Raw genomic sequence first — 19,355 nt, 5'->3', positions numbered from 1 at the left:
TGACATGATACTATACATAGAGAATCCTAAAGAGGCTACCAGAAAACTACTAGTGCTAATCAATGAATTTGGTAAAGTAGCAGGATACAAAATTAATGCACAGAAATCTCTTGCATTCCTATACACTAATGATGAAAAATCTGAAAGAGAAATTAAGGAAACACTCCCATTTACCATTGCAACAAAAAGAATAAAATACCTAGGAATAAACCTACCAAAGGAAGACCTGTATGCAGAAAACTGTAAGACACTGATAAAAGAAATTAAAGATGATACAAAAAGATGGAGAGATACACCATGTTTTTGGACTGGAAGAATCAACATTGTTGAAAATGACTCTACTACCCAAAGCAATCTACAGATTCAGTGCAATGCCTATCAAGTTATCAGTGGCATTTTTCACAGAACTAGAACAAAAAATTTTACAATTTGTATGGAAACACAAAAGACCCCAAATAGTCAAAGCAATCTTGAGAAAGAGAAACAGAGCTGGAGGAATCAGGCTCCCTGACTGCAGACTATACTACAAAGCTACAGTAATCAAGACAGTATGGTACTGGCACAAAAACAGAAATATAGATCAATGGAAGAGCGTAGAAAGCCCAGAGATAAACCCATGCACATATGGTCACCTTATTTTTGACAAAGGAGGCAAGAATATACAATGGATAAAAGACAGCCTCTTCAATAAGTGGTGCTGGGAAAACTGGACAGCTACATGTAAAAGAATGAAATTAGAACACTTCCTAACACCATACACAAAAATAAACTCAGAATGGATTAAAGATCTAAATGTAAGGCCAGACTTTATAAAACTCTTAGAGGAAAACATAGGCAGAACACTCTATGAAATAAATCAAAGCAAGATCCTTTCTGACCCACCTCCTAGAGAAATGGAAATAAAAACAAAAATAAACAAATGGGACCTAATGAAACTTAAAAGCTTTTGCATAGCAAGGGAAACCATAAACAAGACAAAAAGACAACCCTCAGAATGGGAGAAAATATTTGCAAATGAAGCAACCGACAAAAGATTAATCTCCAAAATATACAAGCAGCTCTTGCAGCTCAATATGAAAAAAACCAACCCAATCCAAAATTGGGCAGAAGACCTAAATAGACATTTCTCCAAAGAAGGTATACAGATTGCCAACAAGCATATGAAAGGATGCTCAACATCACTAATCATTAGAGAAATGCAAATCAAAATCACAATGAGGTATCACATAACGCCGGTCAGAATGGCCATCATCAAAATGTCTACAAACAATAAATGCTGGAGAGGGTGTGGAGAAAAGGGAACCCTCTTGCACTGCTGGTGGGAATGTAAATTGATGCAGCCACTATGGAGAACAGTTTGGAGGCTCCTTAAAAAACTAAAAATAGAACTACCATATGACCCAGCAATCCCACTACTGGGCATATACCCTGAGAAAACCATAATTCAAAAAGTCATGTACCACAATGTTCACTACAGCTCTATTTACAATAGCCAGGACATGGAAGCAACCTAAATGTCCATTGACAGATGAATGGATAAAGAAGATGTGGCACATATATACAATGGAATGTTACTCAGCCATAAAAAGGAACGAAATTGAGTTATTTGTAATGAGGTGGATGGACCTAGAGTCTGTCATGCAGAGTGAAGTAAGTCAGAAAGAGAAAAACAAATACCGTATGCTAACACATATATATGGAATCTAAAAAAAAAAAATAAGGTTCTGAAGAACCTAGGGGCAAGACGGGAATAAAGACACAGACGTAGAGAATGAACTTGAGGACACGGGTTGGGGGGAAGGGGAAGCTGGGACGAACTGAGAGAGTGGCATGGACATATATACAGTACCAAATGCAAAATCGATAGCTAGTGGGAAGCAGCTGCATAGCACAGGCAGGTCAACTCGGTGCTTTGTGACCACTTAGAGGGGTGGGATAGGGAGGGTGGGAGGGAGACACAAGAAGGTGGGGTTATGGGGATATGTGTATACATATAGCTGATTCACTTTGTTATACAGCAGAAACTAACACAACAGTGTAAAGCAATTATACTCCAATAAAGATGTATAAAACCCCCCATAAACTCACCTCTAGGCACGTTCTCATGAGAAGAGTGAAAAACTTAGAAGGAAACCTACAGTGAAAAAAATAAATGAACTCTCCAGCTACACTGATGCTGGAAGACAAGAGGCCATGTCTTCGTAATTCTGAGGGAAATTGAATTCCAACGAAGAATTTCATTCAGGTGTAAGAGCAAAATGAAGATGTTTTCAGGCAGGTAGAAAATGTGTTTGCCAAGCACCCTTTCTGATTATGTTCTCCAAGGAAGGAAAGGAAGGGGAGAAGGAAGGAGAGAGGAAGTCAGTGAGTCATGGGATCCAACAGCAGAAATCCTAACGGGAAGAGCCCTGGAGGGGAGTCCCAGCAGGACTGTGCCCCAAGCCCACAGGGCACTCAGCCCTGATGGGAGCCAGATGTAAGGGTGAACCCTCTAGAAGAAAGTGGTTTCCATGTAATAGCATGATTAGAGAGTTGGATAATCTTCAGAATAAAGTGAAACCGTGTGCTTATTCTAGCAGTAAGAAAAAAGCTAAACGCAATTATGAAAAAGAAGAAGAAAAGCTATACAACAGTTGTGTAAGGCAAACTAAAACGTGCCTCAAATGGAACCAGTGGTGGGGCTTAGAAAAGAAATCCATTTGACAGTGACATCTGGAACATTCTGCTTGGCACAGGAGTGAAACACTGGAACCACGGAGTAAATGTAATCAGAAAAGGTACCATGAAAATGTAATCATATTCTATTGCCTGACTCTGCAGTGAACATTTACAATTTCAATAGCATAATGGTGTTTATTAGATTTTGATTTATTTATTTTTTAAATCAATTTTATTTATTTTTGGCTGCGTTGGGTCTTTGTTGCAGCGCGTGGGCTTTCTCTAGTTGCGTCGAGCGGGGGCTACTCTTCGTTGCGGTGCGCGGGCTTCTCATTGCGGTGGTTTCTCTTGTTGCGGAGAACAGGCTCTGGGCGCGTGGGCTCGGTAGTTGTGGCTCCCGGGCTCTAGGGCACAAGCTCAGTAGTAGTTGCACGGGCTTAGTTGCTCCGCATCATGTGGGATCTTCCCTGACCAGGGATGGAACTCGTGTCCCCTGCATTGGCAGGCGGATTCTTAACCACTGGGGAAGTCCCCTTTTATTCTTAAAGAAAGGAAGTGCAGAATCCTCCATAAATGCTTTCCACACTCACACTCCCCCTAAAGACACAAGTCCGGGCACCGCGCACACATTAAACTGAGCAGGCTTCCACCCACTTTTGCTTCCCTGCGCAGACGTAGTGCTTTCCCAGGCAGTGCTTTCCAGAGTGCGGTCCCCTGAGCAACAGCGTCAACCTCACCTTAGCACTTGTTAGAAACGCAAATTCTCGAGCCCCATCCCGACCTACTGAGTCAGCAAATCCAGCTGAGGCTGAGGGCCCTGCATTTCATGCTCCTTACCCGTGGCTCAGATGCGCGCTCAAGCTGGGGCGTCCCCGGCCCAGGTCCCCCCTGTCACCCGCGCTATGCCTCTGGCCGGCCCCCGAGGACCAGGGGTGTCTGAACAGCGGAGTCCAGGTGCCGGCTACGGACAGGTGTCCCTCTGCTGGGGCTCCAGGGTCTCTGACCTCTGCCTCTGCCGTTCCACCGCCTCCAAGGGTGGAGCCCTGCTGCCCCGCCCGAGCGCCTCCAGCTACACAGGTGCTGGGCAGGGCCTGCACACCAAGTCACAGGAAGCAACGCCTTAGCAAAAAGTCCTGCGTCCTGGACTCCTCGCTCGCCAGTCGCAGGGAGCCCTCGGAGCCGCCACCATGGGTAGGCGCGCGGGGCCGGGGTCGCGGGGAGCCCGGCGCAGGGGCTGCGCAGTCGGGGCGCCGCGGAGGGGTCGCCGAGGGGCGGGGCCGGGCTGCCACGCAGGTCCCCGCGGTCGCCGGCGGCTGGCGGACCTGCGGGCGGAGCCGGCAACGCTGGCACCGCGGGAGGGCAGGCGCGCATCAGGGACACCTCGCCGCGGCGGGAAGCGACCGGGGGTCAGCGGAGCCCGGGATGGCGGTGGGATGCGGAGGCTGGGGCGTGTTTGCAGGGCGGGCAGCCTCCCCGCCCCATCTCGTCCCCGGGCGCGGAGGCAGAGGACCCCAGGCGCCCGGTCACAGGTTGGAAGAACGAACGCAGTAACCTTGACCTGCCTACCTGTTGTGAATCCTCGGTCTCTGTGTTCCCACCCTGTGGGCTGAGAGTGGGCTGGAAGCTAGACTGCATCGTGCTGGTGATGGCAGGGCCAGCAGAGCCTCCGTCCAGGAGTGGGGAGCGGGGCGCTTAGGGGCTGTTCTGGCGCTTCTCTTGCCTCTGGCTGGCCAGGTGACTCCAGAGCTGCTGAGGGAGCCCTGGTCCAAGAGGAACTGGGGCTGGCCCGTTGGGGTCCTATTTAACGTTCTGCCGCTGTCTTCGAGCTTCAAGAGAAGGCATAGAGGAGAGTAGCCGGTCCTCCATAGGTAGGCATGGAGTGCCGGCGGAACAAATAGAAAACAACTTAATCCTGCCTGCTTCCGAATAAACAGCTCTGGAATGAACGCAGAAGCAGAACGGAGCTGCAAGAGACCAGCAGCCCTCTTCTCCCTGCAAGCCTGTGCATGGATGGGTGCAGGCTGTCACAGTGTGGCCACGTGGTTGAGAGAACCCGGTCTGACTTTGGCCTGCACTTGTATTCCTGCTCTGCCACTTGCTTCCTCTGTGATCTTGCATCAGTAAGCTAAGCTCTGTGGCTCTTGACTCTCTCAGCCATTAGGCAGAAATGTCCATACCACCCTCAGTGGCAGCACTGAGCTGTGTAGGAGCCCGATGCCGGGTGTGCATGGGCACCTGGCTCTCAGACTCTCTGTGCCATGCCGAGTCGTGGTCCTGGAGCAGCAGTATTTAGTGGGTCACCCTTGGGACTTCTAGTGGTGCTAAGTATGCTCGTTCCAGAAAGATGCTGCAGCCTCCTCTCCAGTGCAGGCTGTCAGGGGCCGGTACCCATCAGAGCTCAGCTTTGCAGGCAGCCCCACTCCTGGGCTGGAGCTCTGGGTCCTGCCTCAAACACCATTTGCTTGTCACTCTATGTAACTTTTCTGGGAGGTGCTCTGAAATATTCATTTTGGTTTTCAGATCCCAAATACCTGAATGGTATCCATGCCGAATTAGAACTTTTCCTAACACAGTTCCAATCGGGGTAGCTGTCGGCAGCCTGATTGTCAGTGGATGAACACAAGGTTAGCTTTTGAAGTATAGTCCCCAGTGAACTGACTTTCTAGTTTACAGATTGGCGCTTAAGGGTTTGGGGGTGGGGGGTTGTTTGTTTTGCAACTGAGATTGGCATAGCATGTGAGTAGCAACAAAAAGTTTATATTCAGATACCAGTCTTATGTTTACTCAAGTCCTAAATTTTCAATATCTCGGTCTAGTTAGTAAATGAAACAAATAATTAGGAAATGTCTTTTAATTTAAAAAAGTAGCAGTAACTTCCCCTCTTAAGAGCAGATCTTTGTGACTTAGATGATGCCAAGATTGTTTCAGATCCCCTCGTGACTGAACGGGGAACACTTGGAAAGCTTGGTGAATCCAGCAGGAGGGAAAGAAGCAAGGAAAGTTCTTAGAGAAGCGTTTGCCTTGAAAAGGGCCAGATAGTAGATATTTTTGGCTCCGGGGGCCACACAGTGTCTGTGGCAATGACTCAAGTGCACCCTTGTAATTTGAAATATGAAACAAATGGGCAAATCTGTGTGTCAGTAAAACTTTATCAATGGGCACGGAAGTGTGAATTTTATATGCTTTGCAGGTGTCATAAAATAGTCTTTAAAAGCGTTTTTCGATTGTTTTAAAACGTAGACACCATTCTCAGCTTACGAGCCATACGAAAATGGGTCGGGGGCTGGATTTGGTGCCGTGCCGTAGCTGCTGACCTTTGCTTTAAAGGGTGTGTGTGATTATCAGAGTCGGGGCCAGAGGAGGCAGGGACCAGCCTGCCTTGTGGAGTTAGGTCTCCGAAGGGCAGCAAACCTCAGTGACTGGAGCGCCGCCTCTGAGACCTTTGGAGGGCTGGGGATGCTTTTGCAGAAGATTTGGAATATTCTGTCTCCGTCCTGTTACCCCCACCCGACTCCCTAGCCCAGAGCTTAGCAAAGGTATATGCCAAAGTTGTTGTTCTCACCAATTCCTTCCCTCACTTTGGTCCTGGAAAACCATAGATCCTGCCCTGTCGCATGCCACATATATGACTCTGAAAATGGAGGTTGACGAGGCTTCGGGTTCTAGGAAGAGGCTTCCGGTTTTCCTGCCCCCCATGCCAGGGCCTCCAGGCCGACCTGAGAAGTTCATTTACTTAGTGATGACGCTTTATCACATTCCTCCCCTCCAGCCCTCAGCTTCCTTCTGGCCTTGTATGCAATTCTGAAGAGTTTTTCAAGTCAGTTTCCTGAGTATAAAAGGAGGGACTAGCCTTGAAGGTCCCTCAAACCTGGTCCTTTAAAAGTCCTTCCACATTCTCTCCTCCTTCTAGAAGCTCTTGGGTAGACCTGTGAACACAGCCGAAGGACCAGGGAGGCTGGCATTCCTGCTGTAGGCTGTAAGCATGGTGCTGGAAGCTGAGGGTACCCCACACCAAAGGGAGCCTTGGGCATCCCAACCTTGGGAGAACGTCTTCCTCCCGTGCAGTAAAAAGAGAGAACTTCTGACATTGGGTCCTTTTAGGCTGACATTACTCTAAGTCAGGGGTTTTTAGGCTTTAGCATGTGTCGGGATCACTTGAGCAAAGGCTCATTCTAATGCGCGCCTGGACCGCAGCCCTAGCGTCTCTGCCTTGGTGGGTCAGGGCAGGGCTCAAGCATTTGCATCTGCAAGTTCCCAGATGCTGCTGCTGCTGCCAGTCCCAGGACTGCACTTTGAGAACCACTGCCGTAAGTGACTCTACCTGACAACTTTCTTTTTCTCTACCCTTGCCCATGTCCAGATGTTGCTACTGTGCCCCCCAAAATGAGGTCATGGCAAGAAGATCTAGTGTAGTCTGGACCCTGGCTTGTCCAAATTTGGGTCAAATTAGTAGCTAGAGTTTAAAAATTAGCTCACAAAGGCAGTCTTAGGAAAGGGAGCCTTGACTCAACGTGGTCCAGCTAAGGCTGGCAGGGGGTTGACCTGAATCTCCTATTTATGCAGTTTTTGTTTGCTTGTTTGTTTGTTTTACCACATAAGGGAATAAAACTTTCCTGCCTTGAGGAGACTCATATCCTCAAGGGCAGGAGCGCAAGCCCGTAAACAACATTTTCTCGCACTGAGTTATAGGTGAGGTGAACCAAGTATTATGAGACCCGTATAAAGTGTTACGAAAGCAGCAGCTTACCACATCAGAGTGGGAGGATTTGCCGTCTTAATGGTAAATGTTTGCATAGTCCTTCACACCCCTACAAAATGTCCTGAGTGGAATTATTCCATCTTTGGTTCACTTGGATTTTGATTAATAATTTTCCCGCTGCCCTTTGAGTTACTGAAGGACAGAGGCAGATTGAGGGATCGTGAGCTACCAGGCTGCTTCACAGGGAGGCCTCTGTCCTCCAGGGTCGAGCCAGATGAATGGAGCCATGGGGCAGGGACTACCAGCCAGCTCTGTTTTCCCACTTCTCTGGGTGGTGGCAGCTCTTGGACACAATTACATCCTGATTCCATCCTTGGCAGGAGAGAAAGTATGTGGGTGTCCCAGGTGAGCTGATAAGGAAATCTAAACAAGGGTGGACTCTGAGGACATTCCATGTTCCTCCATGATGATGGTGAAAGAATAAGGGCAGTATTGTCAGGAGATGGATGAGAACCGTGAACTCATAAAGTCCACGAGATAGCAACATAAAGAACCAGGGACTCGCTGTTTTGTAACTTTGTCCCCTGGTTTCAAAGGTCAGAAATATATCACTGAGGAAACAGCACAGTGGGGTCAACTCATGGGGTCAATGTGAACGGGCTGTCAGGCCTTTGCTTGCCACCCAGATTCGGTCCAGGTGCGGCTACCGTGAGCAGGTAGTACAGGGTTACAGGACCATCTCAGCAGCTGAAAGGTGCCACAGGCAAGGGGAAGGGATAGGATCTTCCGCAGACTCTCCTGAAGGAGGAGGAGGGTCTAGTCCTTCCGAGACTGGAAACCAGCCAGGGCCTCCCACTGGGCTGCCGCCAGGAGCCTCTCATCGCACAGAGGGGTCAGAGTCCCCAGGTATGACGTAGAAATGTGTGAAACGGAACATGTGCCCATCAGGAAAATTTGCTTCAAGGATCAGACATAAGACCAGAAAGCTCACGAAGTATACCGCGTAAGAAGACCCGTTCAGGGTTCTCAAAGTCAGCGTTGAAAACCTCTGCTATCTGCGGAGTTTCATCGTAAGCTCTATCAGGACACGGCAGGAGGTACACCTGAAATGTTCTCGGAGGAGCAAAAGTTTTTCTTATTTAGTCAAAACACAGAAGCTCCCGTAATGTGTTCGTTCCCTGTGGCCGCTCTAACAAAAGTATCACAAACCAGTTTGTTTAAAGCCACAGAAATGTATTCTCTCACATTGCTGGGGGCTGGAAGTCCAAAATCCAGGTGTCAGCAGGGCCACGCTGTCTCCAAAGGCTCTAGGGGAGAATCTGTCCCATGCCTTTCTCTTAGCTTCGGGTGTTGCCACCATGCCTCGGCTCGTGGACACATCACTCCGGTCTCTGCGTTCATCATCACGTGGCCATCATCTTCCCTCTGTGTATGGCTGTCTCCTTATCAGGACACTGGTCATATGGGATTCAGAACCCACCCTACTCCAGGGTGACCTCATCTTCCCTCTTCTCATCTGCACCTTCTCATCTGCATAAGGTCACCTTCTAGGATTATGGAAAGCACAGTAGTTTTGGGAGAACACTATTTAACCCAGTACACATGGTAATAGAAAATATTCTCTCTGATATATGTGTTATTTGTCCATAACTTTAGTTAGGAAATATTCTTACCGTGCAAAGATGGTTCCATTATGGCCTGCATCCTCAGCTTAGGTGCTACATTTAGTAACTAGTGTCTTCCCTGCAGCAAGACAGATGGACTTTCAAGTCATAGCTCTAATCAGTTCTGAACAGCAATGTATTAATAACAGAATTGGTCTGTAAACACCCCCCCCATGTATAATAGTAGGTGAATCAGAAATGTTCACAGTGATGTCATAAGACATGGGTAACTTACCTCAAATTAGTTCTAAAAATAATGGTCAGACTCTGTTGATACTGTATTACTAATCTGTGGATAAAGTTTCCAGGCAGTCTTTAACTATGAATAGTGTTTATTTTTTTTAATAGCTGTCTCTTCTGTGCGTGTTCATTCTAAAATTATAAGACTGGAAAAAATAAGTCACCTAACACTTCCGTGGAGAGTTGTTAGGTAATATCTGACAGAATTTAAAATACACATAATATTTTACCAGCGTTCTACTTCTAGAAATTTCTTACGGATATTCTCATGTATTCTCAGGATAAGAATGAGGCATGTACAACCTAAATATCAACGGAGGAAAAAATTTGCATTCTGTACCTAGTTTTGGAGCCTAACTTCACACTTAACCGTGATCAGAAAGCTGTTTTTCTAGTCGCGATTTAACATCTAAGAGTAAAAAACTTTGTGTCTAAAATTTTGGATCTCTAACTTAATTGCCTCCAAACAAACTCCCCCAAAGACCAGAAGATTGGTTTTTAGTTGCTGTTTTTTTTTTTCAATTTAGTGACACTTGTGTGCCTTTGGCATTGTTTTCTCCTATGAAACACACGACATTATCAGGGCCGATGCTAATATGCTTGTTTCTCTTGCCTGCTTGGAGCGCGTCACTTGCGGTGGTGGGAAAGTGATGTCCAGGAGGCTGAGAGACGCTTCCCCTCACGTCCTCTCCTGTTTCCTTTTAGAGCAGCTCTGAGGAAAGGTCTGTCTTTACGCTGAGAATATGTTTGTTTATTCACTCTCAGCAGTCATAGCGTTTAGAGTCAGCCTCATTCTAAGTTCAGAATACAGGGTGTTCTTCTAGAAAACAAGACTGTCCAGGTGTAGATACCGGAAGTCCCTGGAGAGCAAGGATTGCCTTCCTTAACCCTGAGTAACTGATCTGCCTACACCTGAGGCAGAACTCAGGCCTGTCCCTGGATCTTTCTGTTTTGCATAGCACCTTACTACGTACTAACTCTGTTGCACCCTCTGGCCTGGCTGCCCTTTCCCTGCAATAGAGGCACAAACAACTTTTGAGCGTGTACCGAGGGGGTTGGGTCCTGGGGCCCCTGGAGGTGATTTCTTTCTGAAGGAGGACGGGAATGGCGATCAATGATTCACTGATCATTCATCAATGACTGGCGATCACATCTGTGGTTATGGAAACAAGATGCTAGAAGTTGTAGGTGATTTATAAAACCATCAGAAGCAGTCATGACGGGCCTCTTAAGCCTGTGATTTTAGACAGTCATGTGTAGAAACGTTTTTAAAAGGTAGGAGGATATCTGTAACCTACAACAATAGGTCGAGTACTACAAATGCCCTCGACTGTTATGGGTTTAATTATGTCACCCCCGAATTCATATACTGAAGTCCTAACCCCCGGCACCTGAGAATGTGACTTTATGTAGAAATAGGGTCATCACAGATGGAATCAGTTCAGATGAGGTCATGCTGGAGGAGGCGGCCCTAATCCAGTGTGACTGGTGTCCTTGTAAGAGGGGAGATTTGGACCCAGACGCACCGAAGGGGAGAAGACCAGGTGAAGGTGAAGGCAGAGACCGGGTGATGCTCGTACAAGCCAAAGAACATCAGAGGTGGTCAGCAACCCACCGGGGGCTGGGGGATAGGCAGCGAGCAGATCCTCCCTCACAGCCTTAGGAGGAGCAGCTCCGCCCACGCCTGATCTCAGCCTTCCAGCCTCCAGAACTGCGAGACGATGCACCTCCATCGTGTTAAGCCTCTCTGTTCATGGTACAGTGTTGTGGCAGCCCCAGGAAACGAAGGCCCTGACCAGGGGGACCCTGGCCGAGAGAAGGTTTCAAGAAAGATGAAGGCCTGGCCGTCGGACACACACAGGACCAGGCCTGGCTGCTGGGCCGCTCGGGATGCCACGAGGCAGCTCACTGCACCCACAGGGAAGACTAGGCAGGAAGGGCGACGCCGAAACAACAGGGGCCGATGCCGTCAGCACGGTGGTGAGGGACCCCGTGGCTGAGGAGCCAGTGCCAGGCTGCAGTCGGACGGTTTCATACCCCACGTCTGTCTCCTCTGGGGCTGGACAGAGAGCCCCACGCCCCGGCATCTGGGCTCACGCCTCGGTCTGTGTGGATACAAGGTCGCCAGCGCCCCAGGCTGAGCCCCTGCCACGGCATCGTGCCAGGGTCACGTCATAAAACCTACACTGTCCCATGAGAACTGGCTTCCCCAGATTTCTAAAGCAGCTCCATGTTCCTCGGGTTTAGCTGAAATTCTTCGTTCTCAAAGGCCTGAGAACTCATTTGCTTTTAGCAGCGGTGCCGGCAGGACAGCCAGGAGCTTGATTAAATGGCTTTAGGAAAACCATACATCAGTATGTTCTGTGTTTATGTAGCTGTCTGTCAATGTATCAAAGGAAAAATAGGTTCTCTCTTAGTGGGGAAGGAGGTAGTTGTGGAAAAGAGGCTATTTCTATAAAAACAAGTGAAGGGTGGGCAGGGCCTGTGCCCATCGGTGTGCAGGCTGCGCCCATCCTGGGGGCCCCAGAAGGAGGGCCCGGGCTGGAAGGCACCACCAAGCCGCTCTCCACTTGCAAGCCTTGCCTCCCAGGCAGGATCCGGCCGGAAAGATCACAATTTTCTAAAGCACACAAAACTGCCATGCGGAGGAGCAGGGACCCTGAGGTGGGACATGTGGCCAGACATTCCAGGAAGAAAAAAAATCATCTATCAGGCAAGAAACAGCCTCAGGAAGAGCCACTCTGGAAACTAGGGCCTTGGGTGACAGGCGCAGAGCCTGTTCTGTAACTAGCCTGACTCCTGTGGGAAAAACCCATTGAAGGAAAGAAAAGCCCTTTCACTTCTTGATCAAAGCTGATCAATTTTGGAAAAAAAAATCAAAGCAGGGGTGCAACACCAGGCCCCCCTGCCTCTCCCGCCACCAAGTCTCAGCTCAGCTGCAGTTATGCCTGGTGCATGTCCTGCTGGGCTCTTTTTGAAATGGCACACGCTTTATTTTCTCAAAAAAGAAAAAAAGGTGGGGGGGGGGATCATATGATATGTGAGGCTCTGAAACACTTTCCAGAAGTCAGAACAGCTCGCTGTGTCTGGGGTGATTGTAAAGAGGCTAAAGGGATCTAAGCGGGGAGAGAGGATGGGGAGACTGATGGGTGCGTGGTGGGGGGAGGCGCTAACTGCCCTAATGCTGCCGGGAGCCACGAAGGAGCCTGGAGGGAGGGAGAAGTAGGAGGCCTGGCTGGACTGCTGCGGTGGAGGATGACGGAAGTCAGGTCCCCAGGGGAGGCCTGGCCTTGCAGGTAGCAGAGCCAGCGAGGTTTGAGGGCAGTCCTGAGAGCCTTCACCCGGGACGCTCAGGTCAGTGGGGTGGGCAGGGGACGGGAAGGTGAGGCAAAGCGTCTTGTTTGTCACCGTCGTCCTGGTGAACGGAGGACAGAGCTCAGAAAGAGGGAATGAAGAGCCGAGGCCGGAATCACATCATAGGAGCTGATCACCCAGACGTGAGTGATGCTCAGCGCCTGCCTGCGCCCCAGCCCCTCCCGTGTGGCTCCCTAGCTCTGCTCTGGGGCAGCGAGTGGCTCCCAAACTGTATCCCCGGCACAGACAGCTGGCCCCACCCTCTGAGGTTTTGATTCCATGGGTCTGGGCTGGACCTGAGAGTTTGCATTTCCATGGAGTTCCTAGGAGCTGCTTCTGCTGGTGCAGGGACCACACGTGAAGAACCGCTGCGCTGGAGAATTTTTGAACGTTCCTTTCATCCCTGCAGCCACTCACACAGTCACGCACTATACTGCTGCCGATTTGAAAACAGCGTGACTGAAAGTCAGTGCTTGCCACTGTGGCTTGTATTTGAGAAGTCTGACTTTTCTCTGTCCACAACTTCCTCATCCCATGACCTAATTTCCCCAGGTGACATCATAAGGACCTTCTGATTTTGGTCAATGAGAGCAACCCTGGAGGGGACAGCCTCTTTCTTCAAGGGCCACCTCTCACCCCTGCCAGGGCTCCCCATGGCAAATTCTTGTCCCTATTTTAAAGTCAGTCCATTCCAAACATCCATCCACACTACCCAGATGTCTTCATGGGCTGCAGTAAATAACACACTTCATCTTATTAATGTAGCTTCGATCTTACTAACCAACCTGCAAAGAAGGTGTTAGCATTTCTAGATGAAGAGATGGAAGGCCAGTGGTTGAGTGTTTTGACCAGAGCCTCATGGCTGGGAAGATTGTCTCCAAGCTGATTCCAAAGTCCCATGTCCTTCCAGCTACTAACTGCAGGGGTAATATTGTGAGAGGAGTTCTCACCTTAACTCAGAAGCTACTTCTGCTGAGAGTGAGGCTAAGTATATTCTAGCAGGAGCATTGTGTCCCCTGGGGTCTCCTGTGACCGACTTTGTGAGGCATATGCACAGCCTAAAAGAGCCATCATCGAGGAAACTCGTTTTACTCCCAGTTTATGAAACCGTTTTCAGACCCCCTTAGTCCTGGGGTAGCCACGCTGTAAGGCAGCATCCCCACTTTAGAGATGGGTTATGAAGAGTCAGAAACCTGCAGAAGGCAGCTGAGCAAATACAGATCCTGCCAAATGCCATCAAAAAGGCAGGTGCCGAGTATGGACTCCCAAGCCCTCAGATAGAAAGTGTAGCTCAGGAAAACAAGTGACAAGAGGACATGTTGCTGACAAATAAAACTCGCTAGGAGATGTGAGTCTCATGATCTATGTAAATAGAGATGAAACCTCCACCTACAGAGCTTGAGGCAAACCCACGTGAATTAGTCTCCAATGGCTGCTGTAACACATCACCACAAACACAGTGGCTTAACACAACACAGAATTATCGTCTTAAAGCTCCGGAGGTCAGAAGCCTGACGTGGGCTTCACTGGGGCAAAAGCAAAGTGTTGGCAGGGCTGGTTCCTTCTGGAGGCTCAAGGGACACAATCCATTTCCTTGTCCTTTCCGCTTCTGGAGGTCACCACATACCTTGGATCGGGGTGGCCTTCTAGCGATTGCTGTCACCCCAACTTCTGCTTCTGTCTCCATAGCTCCTCCTTTGACTCTTTCAAAGACACTTTTGATGGTGCTGAGGCCACCCAGATAATCCAGGATAAATGCCCCATCTCAGGGTCTCTGAATGAATCACACCTACAAAGTCCTTTTGCCGTGGAGGGTAACATATCCACAAGCCCTGGGGATTGGAACACGGACATCTTCGGGGGACCACTGTTCTGCCACCCACACCATGCGACTGAGGAAATGTCATTCCCAACGCACGATGCAGTACTTAAATCTTTCCCTCAATTTCCCTCCCGGCGATGATAGGGAATACTTTTCTCTCTGCATGCAGGCACGAGCTTCTCTGTTAGATCCGGCAAAGATGCCTCTTCCTTCCCTTCCCAAGTCTAAATCCTAGAAAAGCACTCTTTACGCCCATCATGTTGCTGAGGGAGTTATCAGTTTCTAGGTAATAAAACATTAAAGTTAGGGTTTCTATCCCTAAATGGTTCAAAATATGGAATGTGCTTCGTTAAGTAGTAGGAAATAGTCACCTTAATGGAAAGATTCCATCAACTACTGGAAAGCAATAGTGTGTCTTTCTTGGTTTTTCCTGCTGTCCTCAGAAGTCAGTAATCATAGAGGTTTATAATGTACACTTATTTTACTAAATTCTTTAGCCAAAAGAGAGACAAAAGCACTGCTAGGCTTAGAATAACAGTAAGAGCCAGCATTGGTTCCATGGTTGCTATATGCCGGGACTGGCTAAGCTGTTTTACTCTGACCCAGTAGTTAAAACCAAGTGACCCATGAAAGATGCTAGAAACATCAGACCACTCAAATATGCCGATCAGATTTACTATCAGGATATCAACAATAGACCCAACTCTACCAGAGTAAACAGAATCTTGTGACAGTTGAAATTTGAGTTCAGACTTAAGGCTCGACGTAACCCCCCTTCCACACTTAGCTTCCTCAGACAGCAATCCTGAGAGGACACGGGTGTATTAAGAAATGCTGACTGCAGTATTACATCCAGTAAGTAGCTCTGAATTCTATAAAAGAAGAGCTTAGCAACCTCTGCCCCACGGCAATAAAAGTGGTTCTTTGGAACACACAGCTTTCAGAAAAGAAAAAACTTCCTGAGTGATGAGTGGGTACTAAATCTCAGATTTTCACTTGGAGTTCAGGAATTTCATTTTCCATCATGTAGTTCTGGGTGCAACGGTTGCTGTAATAAGGTTTAAGGTCTCTTTGCTGTAACCCTATTCATGTCTGAACTAAACAAAACCTTTGCCATTATTATTTAGCAAATAATTGGTGCTAGGTAGTATTTAGCCAAAAAATTACAGGTGCTACCCTGGCCAGGTGAAGTCTTTCCCTGCAAACCAAAATTCTGAGAAACATGTGAAAGAGATGATTGCAGCAAAGCTCCAGGCTGTCTCTGTTGAGTCTGGATTTTCATACCCTCCTCCTGCTTTTCTCTAGAACCAACCTGAGCTGTTGTGTGGACGACACTCATTGCTTTGTCTGGTCTTTGGGAGACAGTGTTAAGGCTACATTATCTGAAGTCGAAGTAGGCGGAGCGTCGTATGGTCCTGCTAGATCCTCAAGAAGACAGAGCAAAGAAACAGGCTTCGAATACTGCCAACAGGCTGGTCCTGTAGAACTTTGCAAAAGCGCCTTCCTGGCAGGTCCTTTTATTTCACAGCAGAGTGGCCGTCTCCCCACTCTGGTGATGAAACACGGCAACATGTAGCCTGGTGATGAAACGTGGCTTGTTTGTCCCTGATGGTCCCAGCAGGAAACCGATGGCATTCTCAAAATAGGGGTGTTTACTCACAGAAAGACATTTAGATGGGTAGGGGGCAGGGCACCATAAGTGATGGTGCAGGTACCCGGAGTATCGGCCTTACTGTTACCACCTGTAGGAAGTGGAAAAAACCGGGATGGAAACCTGGAAGGAGAGTCGTGTGGAGAGAGAGAGGGCCAACCTCAGAGGCACAGTGGCTGACACTTGAGGGTTCAGCCATCTGAGGTGGCCTGGGCAAAGCCTCAGGGAGAGGAACACTCTGACCCTCTGACCTCCTGCGACGACTCCCCATTGGCCAAACTCTATGGGGATTGGGAAGACATGGGGACACCGATGAAGCCCTCCAGGTCAGCCTCACCAACAGAAGGAGGCTAGTGGGGCAAATGGAACTGCTAAGTGGCAGGGCCAGGATCTGAACACGGTACTTGATGACTGATGTGGCTGGATCTTTGGAATATGTATTAATTCAACAAACATTTAATTTCCACTCTGAAAAGCACCGTGTGAGGGGCTGAGGATTCTGATGTGGTAGCATCTCCCACTGAAGGACCCATTGAGCCCTGGTCTGGGGCTTCCCATGTGGAACTCTTTCAGTCATCCTAGAAGGTGCGTGGCGTTATCTTCATCTGACAGGCAGGCTGTCCACAGGGGAGGTGGGCTTGCCCAGGGTCATGGGGGGTCAGGACTGAGATCCCATTACCCATCTGACCCCATGCCCGCATTCTTCACATGTTGCCCCTGAGAGCAGCCCCTTCCCACAAGGAAGTCTAACTGGGGAGAAAACCAGTCTGTTAGTGGTGAAGAATCTCCTTCCAGAATTTTAATATTTCCCACCTTAGGACAAGGACTAAAATAGCATCACTGCTCTTAAATGATGAGGCAAGAATTGGAGACTGTCTGGTGTGGGGTGTGAGGCCGTGCTGAGCTGGGGAAGTGCAGATACCCACAGCCCAGCATGAGCAGCTTCAGGAAGGAAGACCCCGGCCCACGAGATGAAGGGGGCCCTGGAGGACCACGCGGTCCAGGCCCAGAAGGGAGTTCCTCAGGCAGAGCTGCAGTTTGTTTCTTGTGGGATGGGGCCCTGGACTTGCACATGCTGAAGACACAAGGTGGCAGGTCCGAGAGGAAAGGCCCAGAACGGGGAAGGTGCAAGAGCTGGCGCTGGGGGCCGTGGTGGAGACGCCAGCGTGCCGTCCGGCTTCTGTGTCCGCTTCCCTCCCCCGCCCCGCCCCCGCCCCTGGGGCACAGGGCACAGGCGGGTCTCTCTGGTGCTCGGGGACAGGGCAGGGATAAAACTTACTTACGTAGATCGGTCAGGCGACTCGACCTCCCAGTCTGCGTGTGATTCTCCGAGTGTGGTCCCTGGACCAGCAGCACCGACATCCCCTTGGAACTTGTTAGAAATGCAAGCTCGAGGGACCACGCCAGGCCTACAGGCACAGCAGCTCTGGGCGTGGGGGCCAGAAGCCTGCTCCCCCCCAGCCCTGGGGGTGCCTCTGAGGCAGCCTCCGGTCTGAGAACCATTGCTGTGGTGTCACGGATCCAGAGCCCCGCGGGGGACTCGAAGGTCGTCATTGCGGCCGGAGGAGGGGCCGCGGGGAGCGGTGGGCGCTGGGACAGCCTGTGACAGACCCTGATTGGCGCGGGCCAGGCTGTCGGTATCGGCAGTGGCGCAGGTGAGACTACAGGCCGCTCCGGCCGGAACTCAGCGGAGACAGAAAAGCAGGGCTGGAACAGAGGGGATCAAGGGGACAGCTAGGACTTCGAAGGCGGTCAGCGGCACCCAGTTTTTACCAACTCACTTGGATTCTCACCCATTTTCTTCCTGTTCTAATTCACTTTTCTGACGCAAAGACACCGGGGACGTGGGGAGGTCAGAGGAGGCTTCGCGAAGGGAAGGGGCACGTTAAAAGGAGGCTTCCCGGCAGAGGGGTCGCTGTCTCGTTGAGGACTTTAGGTGGGTGCGCGTGGCGTGTCCCGGGAGCCTTGTGTGCCGGGGCCGGGCGGGAGGAAGGGCGGCCCGGGGAACAGGACGGGCGTGGGACCTCACTGTGTAGCAGGCACTCTTAAGCGTTTTCTGTTTAACCCCCATCCAAACCCTCTGACCTTGTGAGATGGTGAAGTTTGGATTCTATCCCGTGGGCATTAGGCAGCCTTTTTAAGTCTTTTAAGGAGGAAGTGGTTTCGGCAGATTTTCGGAGCCTCTGGCTCTCCATCCTGACCACACACGCGAGTTGCCCGAGCAGGTGATTGAAAGAAAATGCAGCCACCAGCCCAGCCCGACTCGGAGGAGCGGCCCAGGCCTGGGACTGGGATGGTGGACAGGGCCGGAGGGTCTGGACAACACACCCGACGGCCTGACCAACACGGAGGGTCTGAGCTTAACTCAGCCGAAAGCATTTTAAGTACTTGACTCTAACGGCGGCATTTTGTTTTCTTTCAGGAACGTTCTCACGGCCGGTGAGTATCCTTTCTACTTCTCCACGTAGCTTCATGATGTAAACTTTACAACCTGTTTTGCCCGTAAGTGTTCACAGCTGTGCTTCATTTGCTTAACAAATGCACCTCATGCATCTCACACCGATGAGGGGACCCTCCTGAGTTCCCGTGTGACATTTCTTCTCTTTAGGAAATGCTCTGTACAGGCATACCTCGTTTTATTGTGCTTCCCAGAGACTGTGTTTCTGTACAGATTGAAGGTTTGTGGCAACCCTGTGTTGTCAGATGATGGTTAGCATTTTTCAGCAGCAAAGCATTCGTAGCTTAAGGTATGTACCTTACTTTTTTAGGCATAAGGCTATTGCACACTTAACAGACCACAGTATAGTGTAAACGTAACTTTCATATGCACTGGGAAACCCAAAACTTTCTATGACTTGTTTTATTGCAATTATTGCTTTATTGCGATGGTCTGCAACCAAACCCACAATATCTCTGAGGTCTGCCTGTCTAGCTTTTCTCAGACTAACAGTAAAACTATAAAACAAGAAAATCTTCATTTCATTGTTGTCTCTATGTAGGTGTAAGGGAATGAAACTTTTTAATTCTTGATTCCACCTCTGGAGTGCCTCTGATAAGTTACTAACACACATCCGCTACTTTCCATGCCGTTAGCCCTCACTGGCGAATATGGACCAGTGAGGAGCTTGTTTCAAACGCAGACTGTTTCTCTTTGTCAGAGCTGCTTTGGTTATCCCGTGAGCATCTTCTTCATCGTGATCAATGAGTTCTGTGAAAGATTTTCCTACTATGGAATGAGAGGTAACTCTTCAACACTCTCCCCACCCC

General features: G+C 49.4%; 1 protein-coding gene across 1 annotated transcript in view; it reads left to right on the top strand.

The window, feature by feature from the left end:
- Positions 1–3,845: 3,845 nt before the first annotated feature.
- The window catches only part of SLC15A1 (solute carrier family 15 member 1), a gene marked incomplete at both ends in the record, with an annotated part of 48,467 nt that continues 32,957 nt past the window's right edge, over positions 3,846–19,355 (top strand). Inside the window, 4 exons of the mRNA XM_082859268.1 lie at positions 3,846–4,187; positions 17,422–17,671; positions 18,511–18,527; positions 19,247–19,328. Coding sequence (XP_082715394.1) covers positions 3,846–4,187; positions 17,422–17,671; positions 18,511–18,527; positions 19,247–19,328 — 691 coding nt within the window. The remainder of the gene's footprint in view (positions 4,188–17,421; positions 17,672–18,510; positions 18,528–19,246; positions 19,329–19,355) is intronic.

The sequence above is a fragment of the Leucopleurus acutus genome (genome assembly GCF_964270905.1).
Source record: "Leucopleurus acutus genome assembly, chromosome: 18".
Classification (NCBI taxonomy): Eukaryota; Metazoa; Chordata; class Mammalia; order Artiodactyla; family Delphinidae; genus Leucopleurus; species Leucopleurus acutus.
The sequence above is the reverse complement of the archived record's forward strand: the minus strand, read 5'-3'. Positions and strand labels throughout refer to the sequence as shown.